The 20763-nt window shown below is 45.9% G+C and overlaps 1 protein-coding gene across 2 annotated transcripts in view; it reads right to left on the bottom strand.

Annotated features, from left to right (window-relative positions):
* Nucleotides 1–5547: 5547 nt before the first annotated feature.
* Nucleotides 5548–20763, bottom strand: part of FAM107B (family with sequence similarity 107 member B) — a 203837-nt gene continuing 188621 nt past the window's right edge. For both annotated transcript variants that reach the window (XM_040967826.1, XM_040967827.1), the window contains 3 exons: nt 18407–18587; nt 8887–9037; nt 5548–8205 (listed from right to left, as the gene is read on the bottom strand). In XM_040967826.1, the coding sequence (XP_040823760.1) occupies nt 8089–8205; nt 8887–9037; nt 18407–18587 (449 nt within the window). In that variant the 3' untranslated portion in view covers nt 5548–8088. The remainder of the gene's footprint in view (nt 8206–8886; nt 9038–18406; nt 18588–20763) is intronic.

Below are 20763 nucleotides of genomic sequence, written 5' to 3' on the forward strand. Positions count from 1 at the left end.
AAAGTCGGACATGCAGATCTTCAGTTCGCTGATTCATTCCCAAAGTAGCCGCTACGGCAGAAGCTCAGCCGACTCAGGAGCCAAGAGCCAGGAGTTCTGGGTCTCCCACACGGGTGCAGGGTCCCAAGGCTTTGGGCCATCCTCGACTGCTTTCCCAAGCCACAAGCAGGGAGCTGGATGGAAAGTGGAGCCACCAGGACATGAACTGGCACCCAGATAGGATCCCAGAGCATGCAAGGCAAGGACTTTAGCCACTAGGCTACTGCACCAGGCTCGTATATGCACTTTTGAATGGGTTTACTGAGGTCACACACTGAGTCTTGTCACCTTTTCTTCACGTCTTTACCAGCACTCGCTGTTACCAATTGACTTCTGCTCTGTGAGCACGTGGCTGTAATTGCTTTGTCAGCATCTCAGTGTTCGGTTCTGTGATCCTAGTGACACTGGGCATCTCTTCATGCTGATGGGCCGTGTGTATTTCATCTGTGCATTGCCAGTGTTAGGTCCAAAAGATCCGGGAACCATGGACAGACAGGTTCCACATGCAACAATGCAAAATCAAAGAAACTTTATTGTTGGCTCGAGCTGGGATCCAAGTCTCATCCATGGCAGTGCAGTGCTGACAAGGACCCCGCTTGTCTCTTGCACACTGTTTTTATTCCCTCCTAGTCACGTACAACACGCCTCCAGCAAGCAGTCCTTATCTTGGTCATGTATAGCTCATACTGTTGTAGGCCACATTCCCGTGCGACCCGTTCCAGTGCAGAGCACATTCCATTTGCGGACGTGCGGATGCCCCGATTGGCCCACCTCCAAGGTCGCTGTCCCCCTGCCCACATCACTCTGAGGAAAATGCAACTTTGAAGTGAAGTGAGACTTAGGCCTACTCCCCGACCTTAGGCCCGTCATGGCGTCAGTCCTGTTCTTTATGCAGCAAAGCCAAGCAACGATTACAGGAGCCAATATAGCGGTTATGCTAACAGTCAAGAAACTCCCTTACCACTGCTGTTGTTAAGAGTAAGCCCCTGCCACCCAGCCTTGCACCCCCAACTCCACACCACTCCATACAGTTGCTCATTTGCTACTTGAATGACATTTCCAGATACTCTGGTTAGACTCCCAGTATTATTCACTTGCTATTATAGGTGCAGTAGATCTTAAGTCTGTTACTTATAATTTTATTTGTACAAAAGTGATTCGTCTCACTGTGAAAGTCATCAACGTGTTCTTCATTATAAACTGTAGATCACAAGTCTCACAAAAAGACTCCCTCTCCCCAGGATTATACAAATATCCCCTCTCATCTTCTTCTAATCCTTTTATTTCTATGAGGAACACTTCTGAATTTTGGAAATTATTCTTAGTATGCTTTTAGATAGGTAGAGGAATATATTTATTTGACCCAGATTTCTCAAAAACTTTTCATTGGATTGCTTATTCTGTCCTAATTAGCCTGAAGTTAAATTCGAGCTCCAGCATAGTAAATTTCAGTATGTAAAACAAGCTCCTTTCTGGCTTTCTATTCTGGTCCCTTGGTCCAGCCATCTATTCCAGAGCCAGCATCAGGACAGTTAAAATGATCATTACTTGGAACTCTGTTCTGATACCTGGTCAACACAGTGCTTTTTCACAATCTTTTTTTTTTTAAAGAAACATCTCAGCCGACTTTTAAAAGCATAACAAAAGTGTAACTCTGTGCTCCAACGACATGTGTTCATGCTGCAAGAAAAACAGGGAGAAACACCCAGGGATTCAAATTTTCTGTCCTGTTTAACTCCATTTCCACTACAACGGCAGGGCTGGCTGCTGTGGGTGGCTGACCAACCTGCTGTGCATGCCAGGGCCTGGTCACAATCTCCATCAAAATGAACCAAGGCCTCCTGGAGGGGCCCACAGTCCTGTGTCAGCAAAAAACCTAGGCCAGTCCAAAATGCCCTATCCTAAAAGAGCTAGGATGCTGGGCCAGCTGTCAGGACAGGACTTTATAAACAACAACAAAATATAAGCTTGAAGGGCTTCCATTGGCCAAGTTGCAATATTCTGAGCATCCAAAAAAGGAGATGAAAATTAGAATAGGTTAAGTCTAAACAGGACCACAGAACCTTAATAATATTCCCAAAGGAAAAGGGAGCAGTAACACAAAACAATAATCATAGGATATGTTTAAAGGACTATTCAGAGGTGCAGGTATTTTATGTTCTACGCAAATATACATTTTTATAAAGCAGAGGTGTGTGCATGTCGTGGCTATAAAAACAAAAAAAAGAGTTTGTTAGATGATGACCACAACCTGCCCGCCCGCTGGTGGAATAATATCAGCAAGTTGTCCACAGCTGTAACGGAAGCTTTATTGGAAAATCCGTTCCTGGGCCTCCTTTGCACAGAGCGGAAGGAAGATGGAGGCAAAAAGGGCAGCTGAGATATGTGTCCAGGAGTTCCACACTCCTCTAGACACGTGGACAGGCAAAGGGACAGTCTATGACCCAATTATGTAAGGAATGTCCATTCAGGTGTGTGGTTGGAATCCCACCAGGCCGGTGACCTAACTGGCTCCTGTGGCCCCTCCTATTCCGGGCTGAAGCCTGGGAGACGTGCTGGGCCTAAAGCAGACCCAGCCCCTCACCTGCAGTGCCCTGGGTAGACATCAGAGTCACTATAAGAAATTATGAGATAAAGAAAATACAAAGATAGTAGTTAACTAAGAAGTTCATGGAAAATGGAATTAAAAGTTGATTTTCATTTAAAAGCTCCTAAAATTAATAGTTCTTACACATTCTCTGAACTTTCTGAAAATGCCTCTGCTGATTCAGGAAGACATAGATTACCAGCAGTGATCCCGTACGAGGGGTCTTTAGGAAGCTCGTGCAGGAAGCATGTTCTGATTCCACACTCCATGAGCTTCTTGAAGTCCACTTGCATAACAACCAAGCAAAGAAACAGTTCAGGGGGCCCATATATGGTAACAAATTATAAGGATTCAACAGTATATCCCAGATAATAAAGGGCCAGATGCCTCAAGAAAAAGAATTGACCACATATACTTGGTGACTTTTGATGGACAAAAATCTCAATTTTTTAAAAAAGATTTATTTTATTTTTATTGGAAATCAGAATATACAGAGAGAAGAAGAGACAGAGAGAGCTGCCAGGATTAGAACTGGCACCCATATGGGATCCTGGCACGTGCAAGGTGAGGACCTTAGCCACTAGGCTACTGCGCTAGGCCTGATCCTACCAATTTTATGGAAGAATGATAAGGCATATATAAGTTTTCAGTAATGCTAATGGACAAGATCAATGCATCATAAAATAAGATAAAGAGTAAGTAATGCTGACCATGCAAAATCAAAGTGCACAGCATTTCTGGGAAGGGTATCAACTTGGAAAAGTTAAAGAGTGGCAAGGCATTACAAATTCTATGCCAAAGCATGTGAAAGTTAACTTCAGAAGGACTTAGCCTAAGGCCTGTGGCTCACAGCTGAATTAGATGGATGTGAGACAGGCTTCACGGGCGCAGTCAATAACTCAATTGTTGTTCCTTCACTAATTCCAGGAAACATTCCTTTCTAGGCCTGTTTAAGATTACAATAAACCCAAGAGATAACTGAGCCCCCAGGATAATATGCAAATAAAAATGGCATGGTCTTAGAGAACTTTAAGTGAACAAATAATGGCAATACAGCTTGCTGTTAAGAGTAGGTTTATATAAATTATTTTTAAAATGTGCTAACTTTTGCGTTGCAAGAATGGCTCATGCACTGTTGAAGGGGTTGAATGAATCAGTCAAGTACGTTTAATCTGCAGTTGTTTAGGTTGTTTGCAGAAAGTTAATGACTGTAATTACATTCACAACAAATGTTTCGATACTTGAGAAAAATCGCTATTTTAATCTTTCTTTCAAAAACCCACCAGGCACTTGATGAGTGAGAAAAGAGTTATGGAAGGTCAGCAGATGGGCCACACCTGGAGGAACAGAAAGCCTGGTGCCGAGGAGGGGCAGTCAGGATTTCCACGAGAGAAAAGGGAGCGACAGACATGGAAAGGAGCGTGGGTAGATGGTGCTACTGAGTACTGATATGAACTCTCGATGCTCAGAAACTACACACATGAAAATGTGCAGTTAATAGAAACATGGAAACACATACACTTGCACACACAAATATATCCATGCACGCAAACATTAACACACACACAGGTGTGTATTATGTACTCTGAGAAAACCCTGGAGCAGAAACATCTCAGAAGCAATGCACACACTTCCACTAAATCACCAAGTTCCCTTCCTTAGCAGGGAACCTAACAGAAAACAAGAGCCTAATCAAAACATCTCCAACTGATAATCAGACTATGTTTTCTCAACAGGAAAAAAATATTGAAACTGAGATGGTGAGACTAGTGCATAAAAATGTTCATTAGCTTAAGACCTGGGAAACATATTACATTTCTTATACTAGTAAGCGTGGCAGTACAACTGTTAATATTTCTTTTAGCTGTACCACAGCATTCTAAATCTCATCAAACACTCTTACCTTCTTTTAAATCCATTATCATTACTGTAACACACACACATATCCAGTTAAATGGACTGATATTCTCCAAGTTGTCACCCTGGCAAGTTGCCTACTTATATTAAAGTAGGTTCTTATTATAAGAACCTTCTGTTGAAATCATTTCTGAAATTGAACCTCTGCCCTGGCTCTTAAACTCATGGTATAAACTCAGAGTTATCAAATCTTTACTGTGGTGTCACTGCTGTGGCATAGTGGGTTAAATCACCGCCTGTGACACCAGCAATCCATGTGAGTGCCAATGCAAGTACCAGCTCTCCCACTTCTGATCCTGCTCCCTGCTAATGAACCTGGAGGAGCAGTGAAAGATGGCTGAAGTGCTTGGATCCCTGTCACTCAAAAAGGAGACCCAGATGTAATTCCAAGATCCTGGATTCAGCCTGGACCAGCCCAGTCATTGTGGCCATCTGAGGAGTAAACCAGTGGATGGAAGATCTCCCCTTTGCCTCCCAAACTATGCCCTTCAAATAAGTAAATAAACCTTTAAAAAGCATCTTCTCTACTTTGATCAAGCTGGGTAACAATTTGCAGTAGGGGAAGAAAGGCCTACCTGCTTGAACCTCCAGGCTAGTGTGATGCAATAGTATGAAGCAATCAGGTACCTGGTTTCCCAAAATAACTTCTTTAAGGATGACACTATGTTAGTGGAGTAAGCCGACAGTTTTCATAATCACATTTTACACATGCCACATGAGCTAGCTCACAGCTTCTAAAAAATGGTCCTTCCCCCAGTACATTCCCGCCATCCTACCCAGGCACCTAAACTCTGGAATGCGGATCAGAAAGGCTATTGGCTGCGGCTACAGCGTTGTCGGCTGTGCCAAGTGTGGTATACACGGCCACTGACATCTTAGCACAAATTTATTCCACATGATGAACTGTCACCCTCACCCATGGAAGACCCTGGAGTCACCTAATCTTTGACTTGAACACAGGCAGGCACCCATCTTCAACAGAGCAGAGAAGCACAGTCGTGTGGTCCAAGCATATGGTGATTTTTATTAAGAATAACTTTGGTTCTAAGAACTCCACCTTCAATTCTGTAATACTTTCCATTAAAAACAATTATACAAGAGCAAATACAAAAAATATTAAATTATGAAAACAAATTCATTAAGGCTCCCTTTTATATATATTATATACACTCAAACAAGTCGGGATTTTTCAGAGTAGAAGAATAAAGTCAACTGTTATAGCTTAGAAAGCAACACGACTACTACGAGACTATAAAAACACGGAACTATTTTCATGTGGAAAAAGATGGAGCCATTTCTGTCTAAAGGAGGCTCAGAGCGTAAAGTCGCTCAGCTGGCCCGGGGTCTCGGTGCTTGGGCTGCACAGTGATAGGCGGGGGGGGGAGGCTCAGTGCCTTTACCACTCAGGCTCTGAACCAGGCTGACCAGGGAACTTACGAGCAGAGCACGTCTCTACCTGCGCTCTCTGCTGTCTAGCTATTACGTCGCTGCCCAGTGGCATGGCCAAGTCTTCTTTTGGCCAGACAGACCGTTCTGCAGATTTCGGTGTGAGTGCTAGAGAAACGCTTTTGACATTTACTTTGTCCCAGTGAAGAAAGTGTCCCAGCTCAGTACTAGTAACAAAACCGGTACTTCCAAAGGAGCCTGTCGGGCGCCTTGAGAATTTTATCAAGTGGCAGAACAGTTTCGAGGATTCACATGTAAAGATCTAACATTTAACTATGCAAAATGATTTGAGGCAGTTCCTAACCCACCTCCCCTTTTTTGTTGTTTTTTTACAAACCATGTCATCAGTCCATACACACAAAGAACTCTAGTTAATGTCCCATCAGAAATGCGCGTTCAGGATGATATGCTGTCTTACTTTCTTCTCTCAAAAGGAAAACAATGATGGGAAGGATAGTTAATACTCCATTCTCCAAAAGCAAAGGAACATGGAAGCAACATGTTATCTTAAGCATCTCGAATACCTCCTGATGAGATGATCATCTATTTCAGGTGTAATCAACTAAGAAGCTTCTCTAACTGGCTGTGTAGTATCACCCATTTCACTTTGATCTTGTTCACATCAGGACTGAAGAGGGGCCTAATAGGCAGCTACTAAAATTAAGCCATTCCCACAGAAAGCTAGTTTCTGCTATAATTAGTCAGGATTTTAGCAACTCTGCATCCAGCTCCCTGTGAGTCTTTAGGGGAAGTACAAGAAGACTGCGACGTGGAACTCCCTGGCAGAACTGTCTTCATGGAGAACCTGACCATGTCCACAGAGTGCCCCTGTACCAGCAGCACAGAGTTCACCTGGCATGAGAATTCTGCCATCACTGTAACTTGGGCTTCTTCTTGACTAGCCTGCTGGCTGGGATGGGGAAACACAGCAGCCGCTCCCGTCACCTCTGCGTTTCCTGAGAGACGCCTTACAGTAGTCATCAGTGTGTCATCTGTGTTGAGATGGTAGGAAAACAGCCTCCCCTCCCAAGAGAAAATAAGACCAAGAAACACAGGGTCCTTAACCAGAAAGTTTCAAAGTCTCGATTCTAAAGTTACTCAAAATGTACAAAAGCTGTGCGTCTTCAAAGACGGCTCTTTAATTCAATCTGCACTTGATTCACATTGAACCAGTCCTCACTACCCAGCTCCTACTCTCCCACACTGCTCAGAAGAAATGAAAAGATCTAGGATCCTCTATGGTGACAGGAAGCCTGGGTAAGAGGGACCAGCTCCATTCCAGAAAGGACTGAAAGCTGACTGCATTTGAAAGCGATAGTTCAGCAAGGAATTCAAAAACAAAATGGAATCCTGCTTCTACTGTTACCCAAGCCACACATGAACTGACATGATGTGTCTTCTCAGACTAGAATGTAGCACACATCACACAGAGTCAGAAAGAATTCAAATGAGATTAAAATGAATGTTTATAGGTCTTTAAACCTTCTTATCCAACTTGTGAATTTTAGTGCCAAATAAATGTAATTGCTGTAACATTCTCTGCTATTAACTCTGACACGGGCAAAAGTAATGAGGAAATCTGAGGCTTCCAAAATGAAATTTTTAGATTTGTCAATACTAGAAACAATGTAGTAAATGCATTTCAAAGTAACCTGAATTATTTATATTTACTAGAAACCTAAAAGTGGAATTAAACATATTACTATAACTCTTAAAGGGAGAGAGAGAGAGAGAAAAAAAAAAGGCAGCTCCATGATGCCTCACTAAATTTGGAAGAAAAAACAAGTTGTGCAACTCAAGAATTTGTTCCAGTGTCCCCTTCGGTTTTGCTTGTTTTGTCATTGTACAGTCTCCGAACAGAGGTCCAGTATTTCAACTCATGTGCTGGTGAGTCTTTTCATTTGGCGAACTGGAAATGCAACTGTCACAGACAAGTTATTCACCCAGACTGTAGGAAATCAAACCTAAATCCACAATTCTCTGCTGGCTGGAATTCTCTCCAGGGGCTTTGCCCTGAGATGAAGCGCTGAGGAGGCCCCTGCAGACACAGCTTTGTGCAGTAATGGGCAAGAACATCCCGGGTCTTACCCAGCTTCAGCCTACGACTCCTGGGCTTGGGCCACTTCTTGGCCTGTTCTCCTGAGATTGCCTTTCACCTTCACAAACTCCGGGGCATTTTCTTGCTCTTCTTGCAATTTCTGCTTCTCAAGTTCAAGCTAAATACATTGAAAAACAAGACGGTTGTTTACAAACTGAGAAACTTTTCAAAATTCTCAAGTTCCAATTTTCCCAACTACTTCACAGTGGAAGAGTTTCTCCTAGTCCTGCACTGAAAATGAGGCATGCACACACGTTTGTGGGAATCCTGCACACAAACAGCAACTGCGGGCTGTGACTGCAAACAGCACTCAGAGATGATAAGAACCAAGAGGCCTAGATCAGAAAGAAAACCATGAACCCAGACAGTTGCTTTGAAAGTACTAGGTCACTCTGAGGTCGGTCCTCAACAGACTCCTGGAGCTGGCCACGAATGCAACCTCAAGGTTAGGGTTAAGGTTAGGGTGAGAGTTGCAGACATTCTGTCTCATGTTTTCCCTTCATGGTACAGGTTGAACAGCCCTTTATCTCACATGCCTGGGGCCAGAAGTATTTCAGATTTTGCAATCTTTGTACAGACTTTATGGCTTGAGCATCCCTAATCCAAAAACCCAAAATGATCCATAGTCTGAAAGTGTCTGAGCATCATGCTAGCACTCAGCAAGCTGTGGACTTTACATTTTGGGAGCAAGGATACTCGGTTCTTACAGATACTGACACTGGACGTGTCCGGTAGGTTGTGTTTGAGCCATTCCCCACATCTCTCAGGCAAACATGAGTTTTCTCCCGTTATCTCCTACCTGTTCCAACTTCTGCTGTCGTTTTAATAGTTCTATTTCTAAGTCAGACTTCTTCTTTTGTGCTTCTTCTTCCTTCTGCTTTATTACTTGGTCTCGTTTTCTCTTTTCCATCACTTTCTGCAATTCAGGTTTATTCTGTGGGGCAAGACCTCTGCAAGAACAATAAATAATAAAACTACCCAAAATTAGAAATGATCACCTAATACACACTTTCTTATGCATAGAAATTCAACACAAGAGTGTTGGCCACCACAAAAGCGGTCTACATTCCCACTCCAGTAACTCCTACTAAGGCAACAGGTAACACTGGTGAGCTCAAGAATTACCAGCGTCAAAAAAAGGTAAGAAAGCCTTCCAAATGGTGTGTGGACCCAATTAGCTGATAGCAGTGCTAGACATGAGTTCATGCAGGGAGGGTAGTGATGGTGGGCACACCCCCACGATGGGCGTGATGACCACCATGTTGCAGACAGAGGTGCTGTTGCCCGTGATAAGACATGGCTTTACCTGTCACCATGCGGAGGCTTCCAAAGGTCCAGTCCCTGAGGCCAGCACTAAATATAAGCTAGACATGCAAACTGAGACAGCCTAGTAGTCCTGCCAACCTCCTCCTGTTTGTTTTCAGCTTTGAAGGAGAGCTGCTGCACATCTGGCAGCATGGGCATTGATGTCACTGCTAGTCTCAGGTTCCTCCCACCTGAGTCATTTCGGAGGCGTGGTTACCCTACATGATGCACGGCAGCCAGGCTGCAGGGAAGTTCTACATTTCTGACACTAATCAGGTTGACAGCACCTCAATGGAAGAACCTAAACCCCAACAGGCCATTTGCCAGCAATCATCTGCAGTGTTTAAGCAAAGTCAAGGGAAAGACATCCATTGAGCACTCTGGCAGGTGCGAATGCTCCAGTGAACTGTTGGTTAGAGTTCATCGGACTTTTCTTTCTTCCTGCTGATACGGTATCTCCTCGGAAGTTCTTCAGTCCAAGGATTCCAGTGTGCTACTTCCTTATTGTCTCCCCTGCTTATTTACTCCAGCTCCTACGTCATCTCAACTTTGTTTTTGCACCTACTAGTGACATTTACAATGATAAACTGCAGGAACAGGGAAGCACTCCCATTTCCCGGCAGGAGAGTGCTTAGCACACACACACTCATGACCCACGCATATGCTGGGCTGAAGGCACTTGTGTTCCTGTAGACTGCAGGAGATGAGTCCCATGGAGTCAACCTTGGATGCTGAGCTGGGCTAGTGGCCTTTCCCTAGTATGCCAGTCGACTGTTGTGACTCACCTACAGGCTGCAGGATGTGTCCCAGTAGCCGTTCTCTAAATTACTCCAGTCAACTAGCATGACTAACGGAGCAGAAGTCATACAAGTAACTTTAAATGAGGAAACAATTTCCAAAACAGGTGCTTTGATTACAGGAAATTCAATAGCATATTCAGCTTGATTCCTTCTACATTCATATGATCACATCACTAAATATCATACTTTCTCAATTTCATCCCTCCTTGATAATCCAGGGCTTTAAAAAAAATTCTACGTAGAGTTTAAAATCAACAAGCAAAATCTTCACAAGTTGGGGGTAGTGTGTGGTGCAGAGTGCCTGCCTGCCACACTGGCATCCCATATCTGACACAGGTCTCAGTCCCAGCTGCTCCAATTCAGATCGAGTTCTCTGCTGATGCAGCTGGGAAGGAAGCAGAAGATGGCTCAGGAACTTGGACCCCTGCCACCTGCCACCGGCGTAGGAGGTAGGAGACCTGCGAGGAGTTCTTCTGACTTCAGCCTGGCCCAGTCCCTGCTATTGTAGCTGCTGGGGAACTAACCAGCAGATACACAGTGTCTTTCTCTCTTCCTCCTGGTGTGTGTCTTTCCCTCTGTCGCTCTGCCTCTCAAATTTTTAAGAAGTTTTAAATAAGACAGACAAAATAAAAGTTGTTTGGGGCCAGCGTGGTGGTAATCAGGCTAATCCTAAATGCTCTATTTCCATTCAAGCTCCTTGCCTGTGGCCTGGGAAACTAGTGGAGCATAACTCAAGTCCTTGGACTCCTGCACTCAAATGGGAGACATGGAAGAGGCTCCTGGCTCCTGGCTCCTGGCTTCAGACTGGCTCAGCTCCTGCCAATGTGGCCATTTGGGAACTGAATCAGTAGCTGAAAAATCTCCTTTTGTGTCTCCTTCTCTCTGTAAAATCCACCTTTCAAATCAAAATAAATAAATCTTTAATTTAAAAAGTTGTTCAAGGAGTAATAGCCAGTATCTCTTATGATAAAGGGCATATTGTTAAAATAATACACCTGAAGATTCTTCAGAAAGCTTTGAAAGAAACAAAATTAAAAGTAAGTTAATTTGACAAAATCTTTAGAAATCCATGTCATTTTTGTGTCATACGCATTTCTATGAACTTTTTGAAAACACTCACATATATGCTTCACTTTTTTTTTTTTTTTAGCAGCAAGTTAAACTTATCGTTTAATTACACTTTGCTACAAACTTTCTAAACTACCATTCCTTGCAGGTCTCCACTTTCCCAAGTTGTAGTAGCAGAATTTTTCATTAAAAACATTAAATTTGGTCAAAATTTCTGTGAAACAGAAAGGGAAATTACTTGTGTGATTTAGTCATGGTTTCTAAGCTAGTGTAGTTTAGAAAGGGAAGGCCGGAGCCCAGGCAGGGACTCTAGAGCCGGCAAGCAAGCCTTCCTGTTGTCTCAGAGGACACTGCAGGAGGCTGATCTTACAACACTGCACTGAGAGGAACCAGGAAATAAAGGATGAAAGAAACCGGGTCAAGTCAGAGAGGGTTTTGAACAGAAAGAAACTTTTCCCTCCCCACTGACTGAATCCTCTGCTCCAACATTGGCTGGAAAAGCCCTAGTAAACTCTTCCAAGTAGGCAGTTTTCTTCTCCAGAACTGCAACTTAACTTGTCACAGTTACATAAAGCCTCCCTCTCAGAAACTGCTACTGGAGACTGGCTGCCTAGCAACACTCCCAGGGGCAAACTCCTTGTGTCCACTAGCATTACCAAGATCATTAAGGGTAATAAAGGTGGACAGAATGTGTGAAAATTAAATCTTTTATTAGTGCAATAAAAATCAGTTATGAGTAATCTATTCTTAATAGAAGTGTCATTAGCCACAGGAAAATCTGATTTTATAATCTGAATAAAGATCTACTCAATTTCATGACTATTATAAAACTGTGGCGTATGACCATTCAGTGACAAAGAGAAGAGATTTCAATTTTAAGCTATTTGAATAATTTGAATCTCTGAGTTTTCTTTCTCTATTTTTTACTGGCAAAATTAATTTCATCTGTTATTAAACTGTCAGGGTTGTGCAAAAGTTGCTGAACAAAGTCTGCAACATGACACATGAAGCTGACAATTTATCCTAACACATGCTTAACTATGACACTCCATTCATTTTCTATTCAAATATATCACCCGATGGTGACGTTAAGATAAAATATTTAAGAACAAAAATTCAAGAAATGGTGCATATGTGGTAGTATGCATTTATAAGTCAAGAAAACATAAAATTTACTATTTTACCATAGCAAGTCACTTAATCTTACTTGCCAAATGGCAAGAGTCAAGCACTTCTGATTCTACAGTGGATCCGACTGCAGAGAACCAGCTTCTCAGTGTCCTAAACACCTACACTACTACCATCCCTTTCATGAGAACAGCAGTTTCTCTTTAATCAATTCTGAGTCATACCACAAACAAGTACTTCCAATCCTTTTACGTCACTGTATAATTAAATCCTGGTGGCCAAGACCAAAACTGATTTCTGGTCATGAAGATGTTTAGGTAAAGCCAATTTTTAAAATTATAAAATTACGGAGCCAGAGCAGTGCTACAGCAAATTAATCATCTGTCCCGTGGCACCAGCATCCTATATGGACCCCAGTTCGTGCCCTACTGCTCCATTTCCCATCCAGCTTCCTGCTTGTGGCCTGGGAAAGCAGCAGAGGATGGCTCAAGTCCTTGGTACCCTACAGCCACTTGGCAGACCCCGAAGAAGCTCCTGACTCTTAGTTTTGGATCAGTTTAGCTCTAACTGTTGGGGCTAATTGGGGAGTGAACCAGCAGATGGAAGATCCTTTCTCTCTTTCTCTCCTCTCTCTGTAAAAATCTGCCTTGCTAGCAGCTAAATCCTTGCCTTGCAGGCACTGGGATCCTATGTGGGTGACGGTTCTAGTCCCGGTGGCCCCGCTTCCCATCCAGCTCCCTGCTTGTGACCAGGGAAGGCTGTCAATGACAGCCCAAGGCCTTGTGACCCTGCACCTGCATGGGAGACCTGGAAGAGGCTTCAGGCTCTTGGGAAGTGAACCAGCAGACAGAGGATCTTTCTCTCTGTCTCACCTCCTCTCTGTAAATCTACCTTTCTAATAAAAATCAATAAATCTTTGAGAAAAAAGAAAGTGCTCTTTACCCCCTGCACAAGTCGAGTAATCTATCTATATTCGAAAAAGAAAGAGAAAGCAGATCCTAACCCTCCCCCTGAGTCATGGAGTCTCCATGTTCTCCGTAGTAGAGATCCCCCCAAATGGTACAAGCCAGAGGTCCCACCCTCATCAGGTTCTACTCATTCCTGAATGTACAGAAAACTGTGAGAACCTGTTCCTTCATTCTTTTTTCCCCTACAAACACAGCTTTACTTAATTCTCATGACATATATATCACACCACAAAAGTGCCAGAATTTTGCCACTGCTCTATCGATTGATGTCGATGTTATTTGCAATTGCTCACTGCTCAACACGATGAGGCAATGAACCCCTGCACATGTTTATGACTGTACTCTTGACAAGTTCCTCTGTTGGCTGGACCCTCCAAAGTAGAACTGCTGACGAAGCACCTGCAATCTGCTGAGTACCCACCAATCTGCCCTCCAAAAGGGTCGCGATCCTTTAAATTCTCACTACACAGACAACTTTGAAGGGCATGTTTCACATTTTTAAATAAACCATGAAAAACATTCAATCTAACTGAAAAAAACAACCCTGCACTCACTGTGCTGCCCCTGAGCTCCACAGGCACTTGAACCCGTATGAAAGAAGCTGCCTCCCCAGGAAAACTTTCAGCAAGAGGAGAGATACACTTTTGCAGATAGTACAGAAGTCAACCAGGGTGGGTCTCAGGACAGGCCGTCTCATGCCTGGATCCCAGACGGCCACCATGGGCACGTGGTGAGCCGTGTCCGGGCCTGCTGGGTTCCAGAGGCTGCTTCCTTTGGGGTGAGTAGACCGAGGGGGGAGGCCTCTGGGACCGGGCAGGTCCGGCACCCAGCCACCGCCCTCATTGGGCGGTGAAGGGGATTTGGGAGGGGCGCGACCTTAGGCCTGGGAATTTAAACCTCCAGCAGCCTCCTGGCAGCTGGTGGGTCTCAGGACAGGCCGTCTCATGCCTGGATCCCAGACGGCCGCCATGGGCACATGGTGAGCCGTGTCCGGGCCTGCTGGGTTCCAGAGGCTGCTTCCTTTGGGGTGAGTAGACCGAGGGGGGAGGCCTCTGGGACCGGGCAGGTCCGGCACCCAGCCACCGCCCTCATTGGGCGGTGAAGGGGATTTGGGAGGGGCGCGACCTTAGGCCTGGGAATTTAAACCTCCAGCAGCCTCCTGGCAGCTGGTGGGTCTCAGGACGGGCCGTCTCATGCCTGGATCCCAGACGGCCGCCATGGGCACATGGTGAGCCGTTCCCGGGCGGCCAGTGCGCCATTGGTGCCAGGCTCCGCCTGCTGGCCGCCCGGCTGGGGAGCTCTGGGGATTTGGTTCTTTCAGTCGCTGCTTAATTAGCTCCAGGTTGAACCCATTGTGATTCTCGGACCTCAAACAGGCAGTAACTCTTTCTTTGTAAAAGTTGTAATCACTAATAATGCTGGGCACCAAATACCAGTCCATGCAGAAGCCTGGGCTTGGGGCTTGTCCTGCAAAAGTAGCTCCAACGGCTGGCTAATGTGTCAACTGGTGGGGAACAGAGTAGATCTGGTACGAAGGAGCAAACCTTAGCCCACAAGCAAAACTAGAAACCAGGAGGGAGCAAAGGTCATGCCAAGCTAGGCTCTTGTACCTACTGGTCTGCAGGAGCCAGGGACACGAAGCCACAGTGTCTAAGGCAGAGGTCGGGACAGGTGAGGAGCTGTGCTAAGCTGAGTCAGAGCAACCACTGGCATGCGAGTGATCTATGGCTGGGAACAGACCCGGTTGGGGAGCAAAGGGGACAACCCTAGCTGGGCTGAGGTTCCCACAAAGAGGCGCGTGGCCTGGAAGGGGGGCTGCGTTCTGATCTGGACACAGTTGTAGTCTCCCTTGGCACAAGTGTGGACTGGGATTGGATGCACCGAACCGGGCTGGACCCCGACTCCCCCTGGTGTTCTGGAGGACCAGGGCAGATGTGTGATAGACTAGGCAAGGTCTCAAACCCCTACTGAGCCATGTGTGAGCCATACGTAGGTATGGACAAACCATGGCTGGGCTGGAACATCCAACAGCAAGAACCAGATTGGGTGGAAGGCCAGTCAGGAAAAGCCACAGTTCCTGCTATGACAGGAGGTGGACTGAGTAGGATTGGCTCATGGACCCACTGGTAAGCGTGTAACCTGGCATTGGGAGAGGTTCTGATGGAGGAGCCTGGGCAACTCCTCTGGCAGGACACAGACCCGGCAGGTCAGCGCAAGAAACATGATAGGAAACAGCCCAGAAAAGGCCATGGAAAGCTACCCACTGGCATACACTTGGCAGACGTGGGGGCAAGACCAGGCTGAATCTGTCCACGTCATCCACTGGCAAATCCAGGCACCAGTGTGGGTCGACCCAGGTTCGGTCGCAACAAAGACTAGTGCACAATATGGAATGCCGAGGTGAGGTTGCCTGTACCGGAGGGGACCGCAGCGCCCAACCAGCCTGAGAACAAGAAAGGAAGTAGGCAGAGCCAGCAGGGGAATAAGGGAGGGTTCCTTTGCAGGATAGCTACTTCCGCAGGAGAGCATGGGCTGGGATGGGGGCAGACCAGACTAGGCAGAGCTACCACACCTGTGCGCCTCATGTGGACTAGATCAGGGAAAAGCCGGGCTCGGTGGATTATTCCTACTGGTGCAAACAGAATTAAAGTGGGCGAGGTTTGTTTGGGCAGCAGTAACTGGAATCTGGGAGTGGGAGAGGCCTGGGAGGGTAATAGTGGGCTCATCCCTCTTGGGTTACCACTTCCACGGGAGGACATAAAACTAAACAGTGGCTGGGGTGGAATGGGGTGTGGGACAGACTGGATTACTGCTACACTTACTGGCAAACCAGGGTAGGGGCGGTCCTGGTGGGGGTTATTGTGGGTCGCTCCAACTAGGCTGCAGCTCCCACTGGTTTAGGTGAGGGCCAAATATGTGCGGGGCAGAACCAGGCTGGACTGCAACACCCATTGGTTCCAGTGGAAGTCGGGAGTGAAAACAGAACCAACCCAGCAATTACAACCACCAGCTGATTGGAGCGATGGACGGTGCCTGGCCCTGTACTTGTTAGCACATACAAGAAGTTTCTTTGGAGATCTTCCTAATCTAAATGCTGGACTCAGAACCCTAACGAAGAAAAGAGAGAAGACAGAACAGGTCAACCAACCATCTCAGCTATGATGGACTATGTCAATCAGTGGATTTTTCAAAGCCCTCATAGTGCTTGGAGTGGCAAGATTGACAGCGATTCATAACTGTTGCAACATCAAAACCACTCGAGCAAGAACCTCAGAGCATGCCCTACACCCGGGACTTGGGGAGGGTGGGAAATTGGGTGGGCCTTCTCCCTTAATACCCCCCTTTTAAACATGAAGGTAACAATATGGAAAACATACTAGTATTATCCACTTTCCTGTAGCCCTTGAACCTTCTTACTCTAACTAAGTATGTAAAGAATATAAAAATAAATTTTATTAATAAAAAAAAAAAAAGAATAAAAAAAAAAAAAAAAGTCAACCAGCCTACTCTACACTACAAACCAGTATTCAGGCCTGGCGATCTCTTAATCAAACATAAGTCAACCAGCCTACTCTACATTACAAACCAGTATTCAGACCTGGTGATCCTTTAACCAAACATACCCAGCTACATTAAACTCTGGGGAAAAGAAAGACGGAATCAAATGCTATTTTAGCTTAAAAATTTTTTGAAATCAATGCACATTTTTTTCCCAAACATACACTTCTAAACGAGCTTTTGGAAGATTTCTCATACATATTACTGATATCGATGCATCCTAACTGAACACCAAAACTTGGAAATAAAAACTCTAACTCATTGAAAAGTATGTGAGACTGTATTTTTATCATGACAGCAGTAGCAAATGAAAACTTTACCTTGAAAAACAAAGACATGAGTTCTGATCTAGTTGGGCCCAGAGTGATTGGTTAAATGACTAAAATCTTCACTTTGCACACACCAGGATCCCATACGGGCACCAGTTCAAGTCCAGGCAGCCCTGCTTCCCATCCAGCTCTCTGCCTGTGGCCTGGGAAAGCAGTCAAGGATGGCCCAAAGCCTTGGGACCCTGCACCCATGCAGAAGACCCAGAAGAGGCTTCTGGCTTCAGACCAGCTCAGCTCCAGCATTGCAGCCACTTGGGGAAGTGATCTTTCTGTCAGTCAGGAAGATCTTTCTGTCTCTCCTTCTCTCTGTAAATCTACCTTTCCAATAAAAATAAGTAAATCTTTGAAAAAAAATTATCTAGTCGTCTGATTTGGAAAGCTGGCTTTTCTTTTTCTAAATAAAGTTCAGCCATATCATGTTTCAAGGGAAAGAAAGAAAAAAACAGTAGGCATTTTCAGCTGCTGTCCTGTGGACAGCAAAAAAATGGGTGTGATTGATCGGTTATTATATGCTGGGCCTTTCTAATATACACTATTATTTAATCTGTGTCAGCTGTTTTATTCCTCAATTTACAGATGAGCAAACAAAGTACTACATCCAGTATCATTAAGAAGGTGAAGTTAACCGTGACCCAGGTTCTGCACCAAAAGTAAATATCTTGTTCTCCTCCAAATAATTATAATGGGAATAATAATCTGAAATTATTACTTAAAGCTACAGGCATAGAAAGGTGCATTCTCCTCCATGAAGTCTAATGTGGGTCTCAAGGCCTTTCCCTGTCACTTACACACTTCAGCAGGTGTGATTCGTGTCCGGTTTGAAGCCTCTCCAGGTGTATGGAGGAAGTTCAGAGGTTCTACATGTAAAATACAGCAAGATTTCTCTTCTGCCTAGGACACGATGTCATTTTTAATTGGCTTTCTGTTCCCCTTGTAAAATACGCATTCATGTTAGTGGGGGCTGGGACAGAAGCTCTTGCACCCTAAAAACCACAGGGGGCAGCACCTGGGCCTACAGGGGCCTTCACGACACAGAGGAAGAGTGTGAGGAAGTCTGGAAAGCTCTCCTACAGACAAAAAAGGCACTTCATGCTTTGCTGGCATGCTTAACGCCAGGGGTCTCTGTGGACTCCCGGGGGCCCGTGTCTGAGAGAGGGGCTCACCTTTTCTGATTCATCAGCAGCTCTCGGTGCAGGTCCTGGTGGTTCCGGGACGTCTTGACGGGGTTGATGAGCTTCTGGGGTCTGATGAGCTCAGGGTTGTCGTCGTCCGTGTAGTCGGGCTCCGCCATGATGCTTCTCGGGATGAGGTAGGGGTCCGATGGGTCAGCCTCCAGTGGGCCGTCTGAAGCACAAGGAGAGCAGGGACACTCATGAGTGGGGTTTTCTCTGCAGACCTGGCACACTAAGACATGTGTCCTCCTGGATCTGCTCTGTGACAGAGATGAGGACTCTGCCTGCCTGCTCAGGAGTGACAGGAAGCACGAGGAGCAAGGACAAGGTAGCTCTGAGCTGTCCCGGCTGTGACTAAGCCAAAGTGTTCCTGGGCTACTGCCCTTCACACCTTCAGTTCCAGTTGCCCGGGTGCTTTCTGTCACCATGTCAAGCCTTCCAATGAAGCCTGATGGCCACTCCCAGATCACAGCAACTTCACCTGCTCCGTGAGTGAGCAAGCCTGACCCTGTAGCAAGGGCGGAGGCGTCCAGTGCAGCCTCTCTGGCCAGGGCCTCCTTCCCTTACTGCAGTGCTGGGAGCTACACCCAGGCATTTCCTCCAAAGGTCCTGGCCTCCTGCCTACCTTGCTAATGCCAGCTGCATGGCCTATAGTGCCCTGGCTCATGCACGCTGCTTTGCTCCCTTGGCAGTGGTGAGACCAAACTTTAGAGGGTGAGGGTGACTTCTTTTTCCCTCTGCTGCTTCTTCTCCAGTGTGAGGATGCCATCTCCTCCTGCCTCATGTCCCTGTAGCTGTCGAGAGTGGTACATGAGAGTGGGTGGACATGGACACTTGACACATGTCATGAGAAAAAGAAAACCCCGTTGGGGGCCAGCACTGGGAGGAGCAGGCCTGGCTGAGCTGCAGGCTAGACTGGGACTGCCAAGCCAGAATGAATTGCTGTGGACTCCGAGGCTCAGCTCGCAGTGCTAAGACCACCATGACTTTCCTGCCTTCAAAACAAGCACGGCCTGGATTTCATGATCATTAACACTCTGCTTCATGCTTCCTTATGCATGCATGGTAACTTCTATTTCAGCTGGAGCTGGACTCCGGCATACCAACAACCAGTTACAGGCCTACCTATGGCAAAATGGCCAATGCAAGACTCTCTCTGTAAGTCCATGGTACACAGTCACTAATTCTCCAACCGGGTGCCACAGTGAGGAAAGCCCAGAACAAGGGAGAGTCAGGCCCTCTGATAGGTTCCCATCTTTGTGTCATCTCCCCAACTCGCACACTCGCAGTGGTGCAGGTACAATGTCCTCACACACAGCCTCCTGACACAGGGAACCAGAGAGCTTCCTGCCCACCCAGGAGGGGCTGAGCCCCACTCCCCTCGCCCCACCTTTCAATCCCCAGGCCAAGACAAGTACCTGGCAGGCACTAAGTAAATGCTGAACTAAATCTGCGAAGACCGAGAGAGCTGCCCGACCACCCCCATCCCCCGGTGAACAGGTCCCTAGTCTGAAGACAGCTCTGCCATTGTTTCTGCCCATGAAAGCAATCTAGGGAGCATGATGCCACATGAAAATGCAACTACTCATAGACCAGGGCAGAGGCGTCGCAGGGCTTGCTTCCACGGGCTGTGGGACTAGAAAAGCAACGAGGTGTTTTCATAACATTAAAGAGGATGCCCTAGCAGTCAGATATAACTGAAGCCGGAGCTTGGCTTTCATGTTGTCCTCCGTGACGTTTCCATGAGCCCCCACATTGCCCGGGGGCACTGCTACTCCAGCAGGCCCCCTAAGAACCCTGCACCGAGTGGCAGCCAGCAAAGATTCAGTAGTGCTCTAGAAGAAGCCGTGAAAGTTCCTAATTGCGTCTGACCCCAGCTCCAACTCCATGCATGAAACAGATAGAAGCCATACTTCACAGACAACAGGAAGGGAAATGCAAACACCCTGCCTATGCTGGTGTTGACAGCTGCACAAAGCTAAAGCTAAAACGAATGTTACCCACCAAACTGTGACGCTTCAGATTTTTACAGCAATCTTTTCTAAAGTAAGAGAATAAAAAATGTGAAGAGTTAGTTAACTAAAGCAGAAGTGCAGTAGCTGTACCATTTGTTTAAATATTTGAGGTAGCACTGCATGGTTAAAGCTCAAAACTACCAAATGATAAGATAGCAGCATGTCTAACAAATGGCACCAAATATTCTTGAGATATTGCTTGTACCGACCTTTTAAACAAGAAAGCCTGTGACCTTAACCACAGTAAGAGCTACAAACCTCGCACAAGGTGAGTCAGTGAGCCCGTCGCAGCCATCCTGCTCCTCTGAAAAGCACACTCCTTGGTAGAAACAT

The sequence above is a fragment of the Ochotona curzoniae genome, unplaced genomic scaffold (genome assembly GCF_017591425.1).
Source record: "Ochotona curzoniae isolate NIBS_2020 unplaced genomic scaffold, NIBS_Ocur_1.0 scaffold_4683, whole genome shotgun sequence".
Classification (NCBI taxonomy): domain Eukaryota; kingdom Metazoa; phylum Chordata; class Mammalia; order Lagomorpha; family Ochotonidae; genus Ochotona; species Ochotona curzoniae.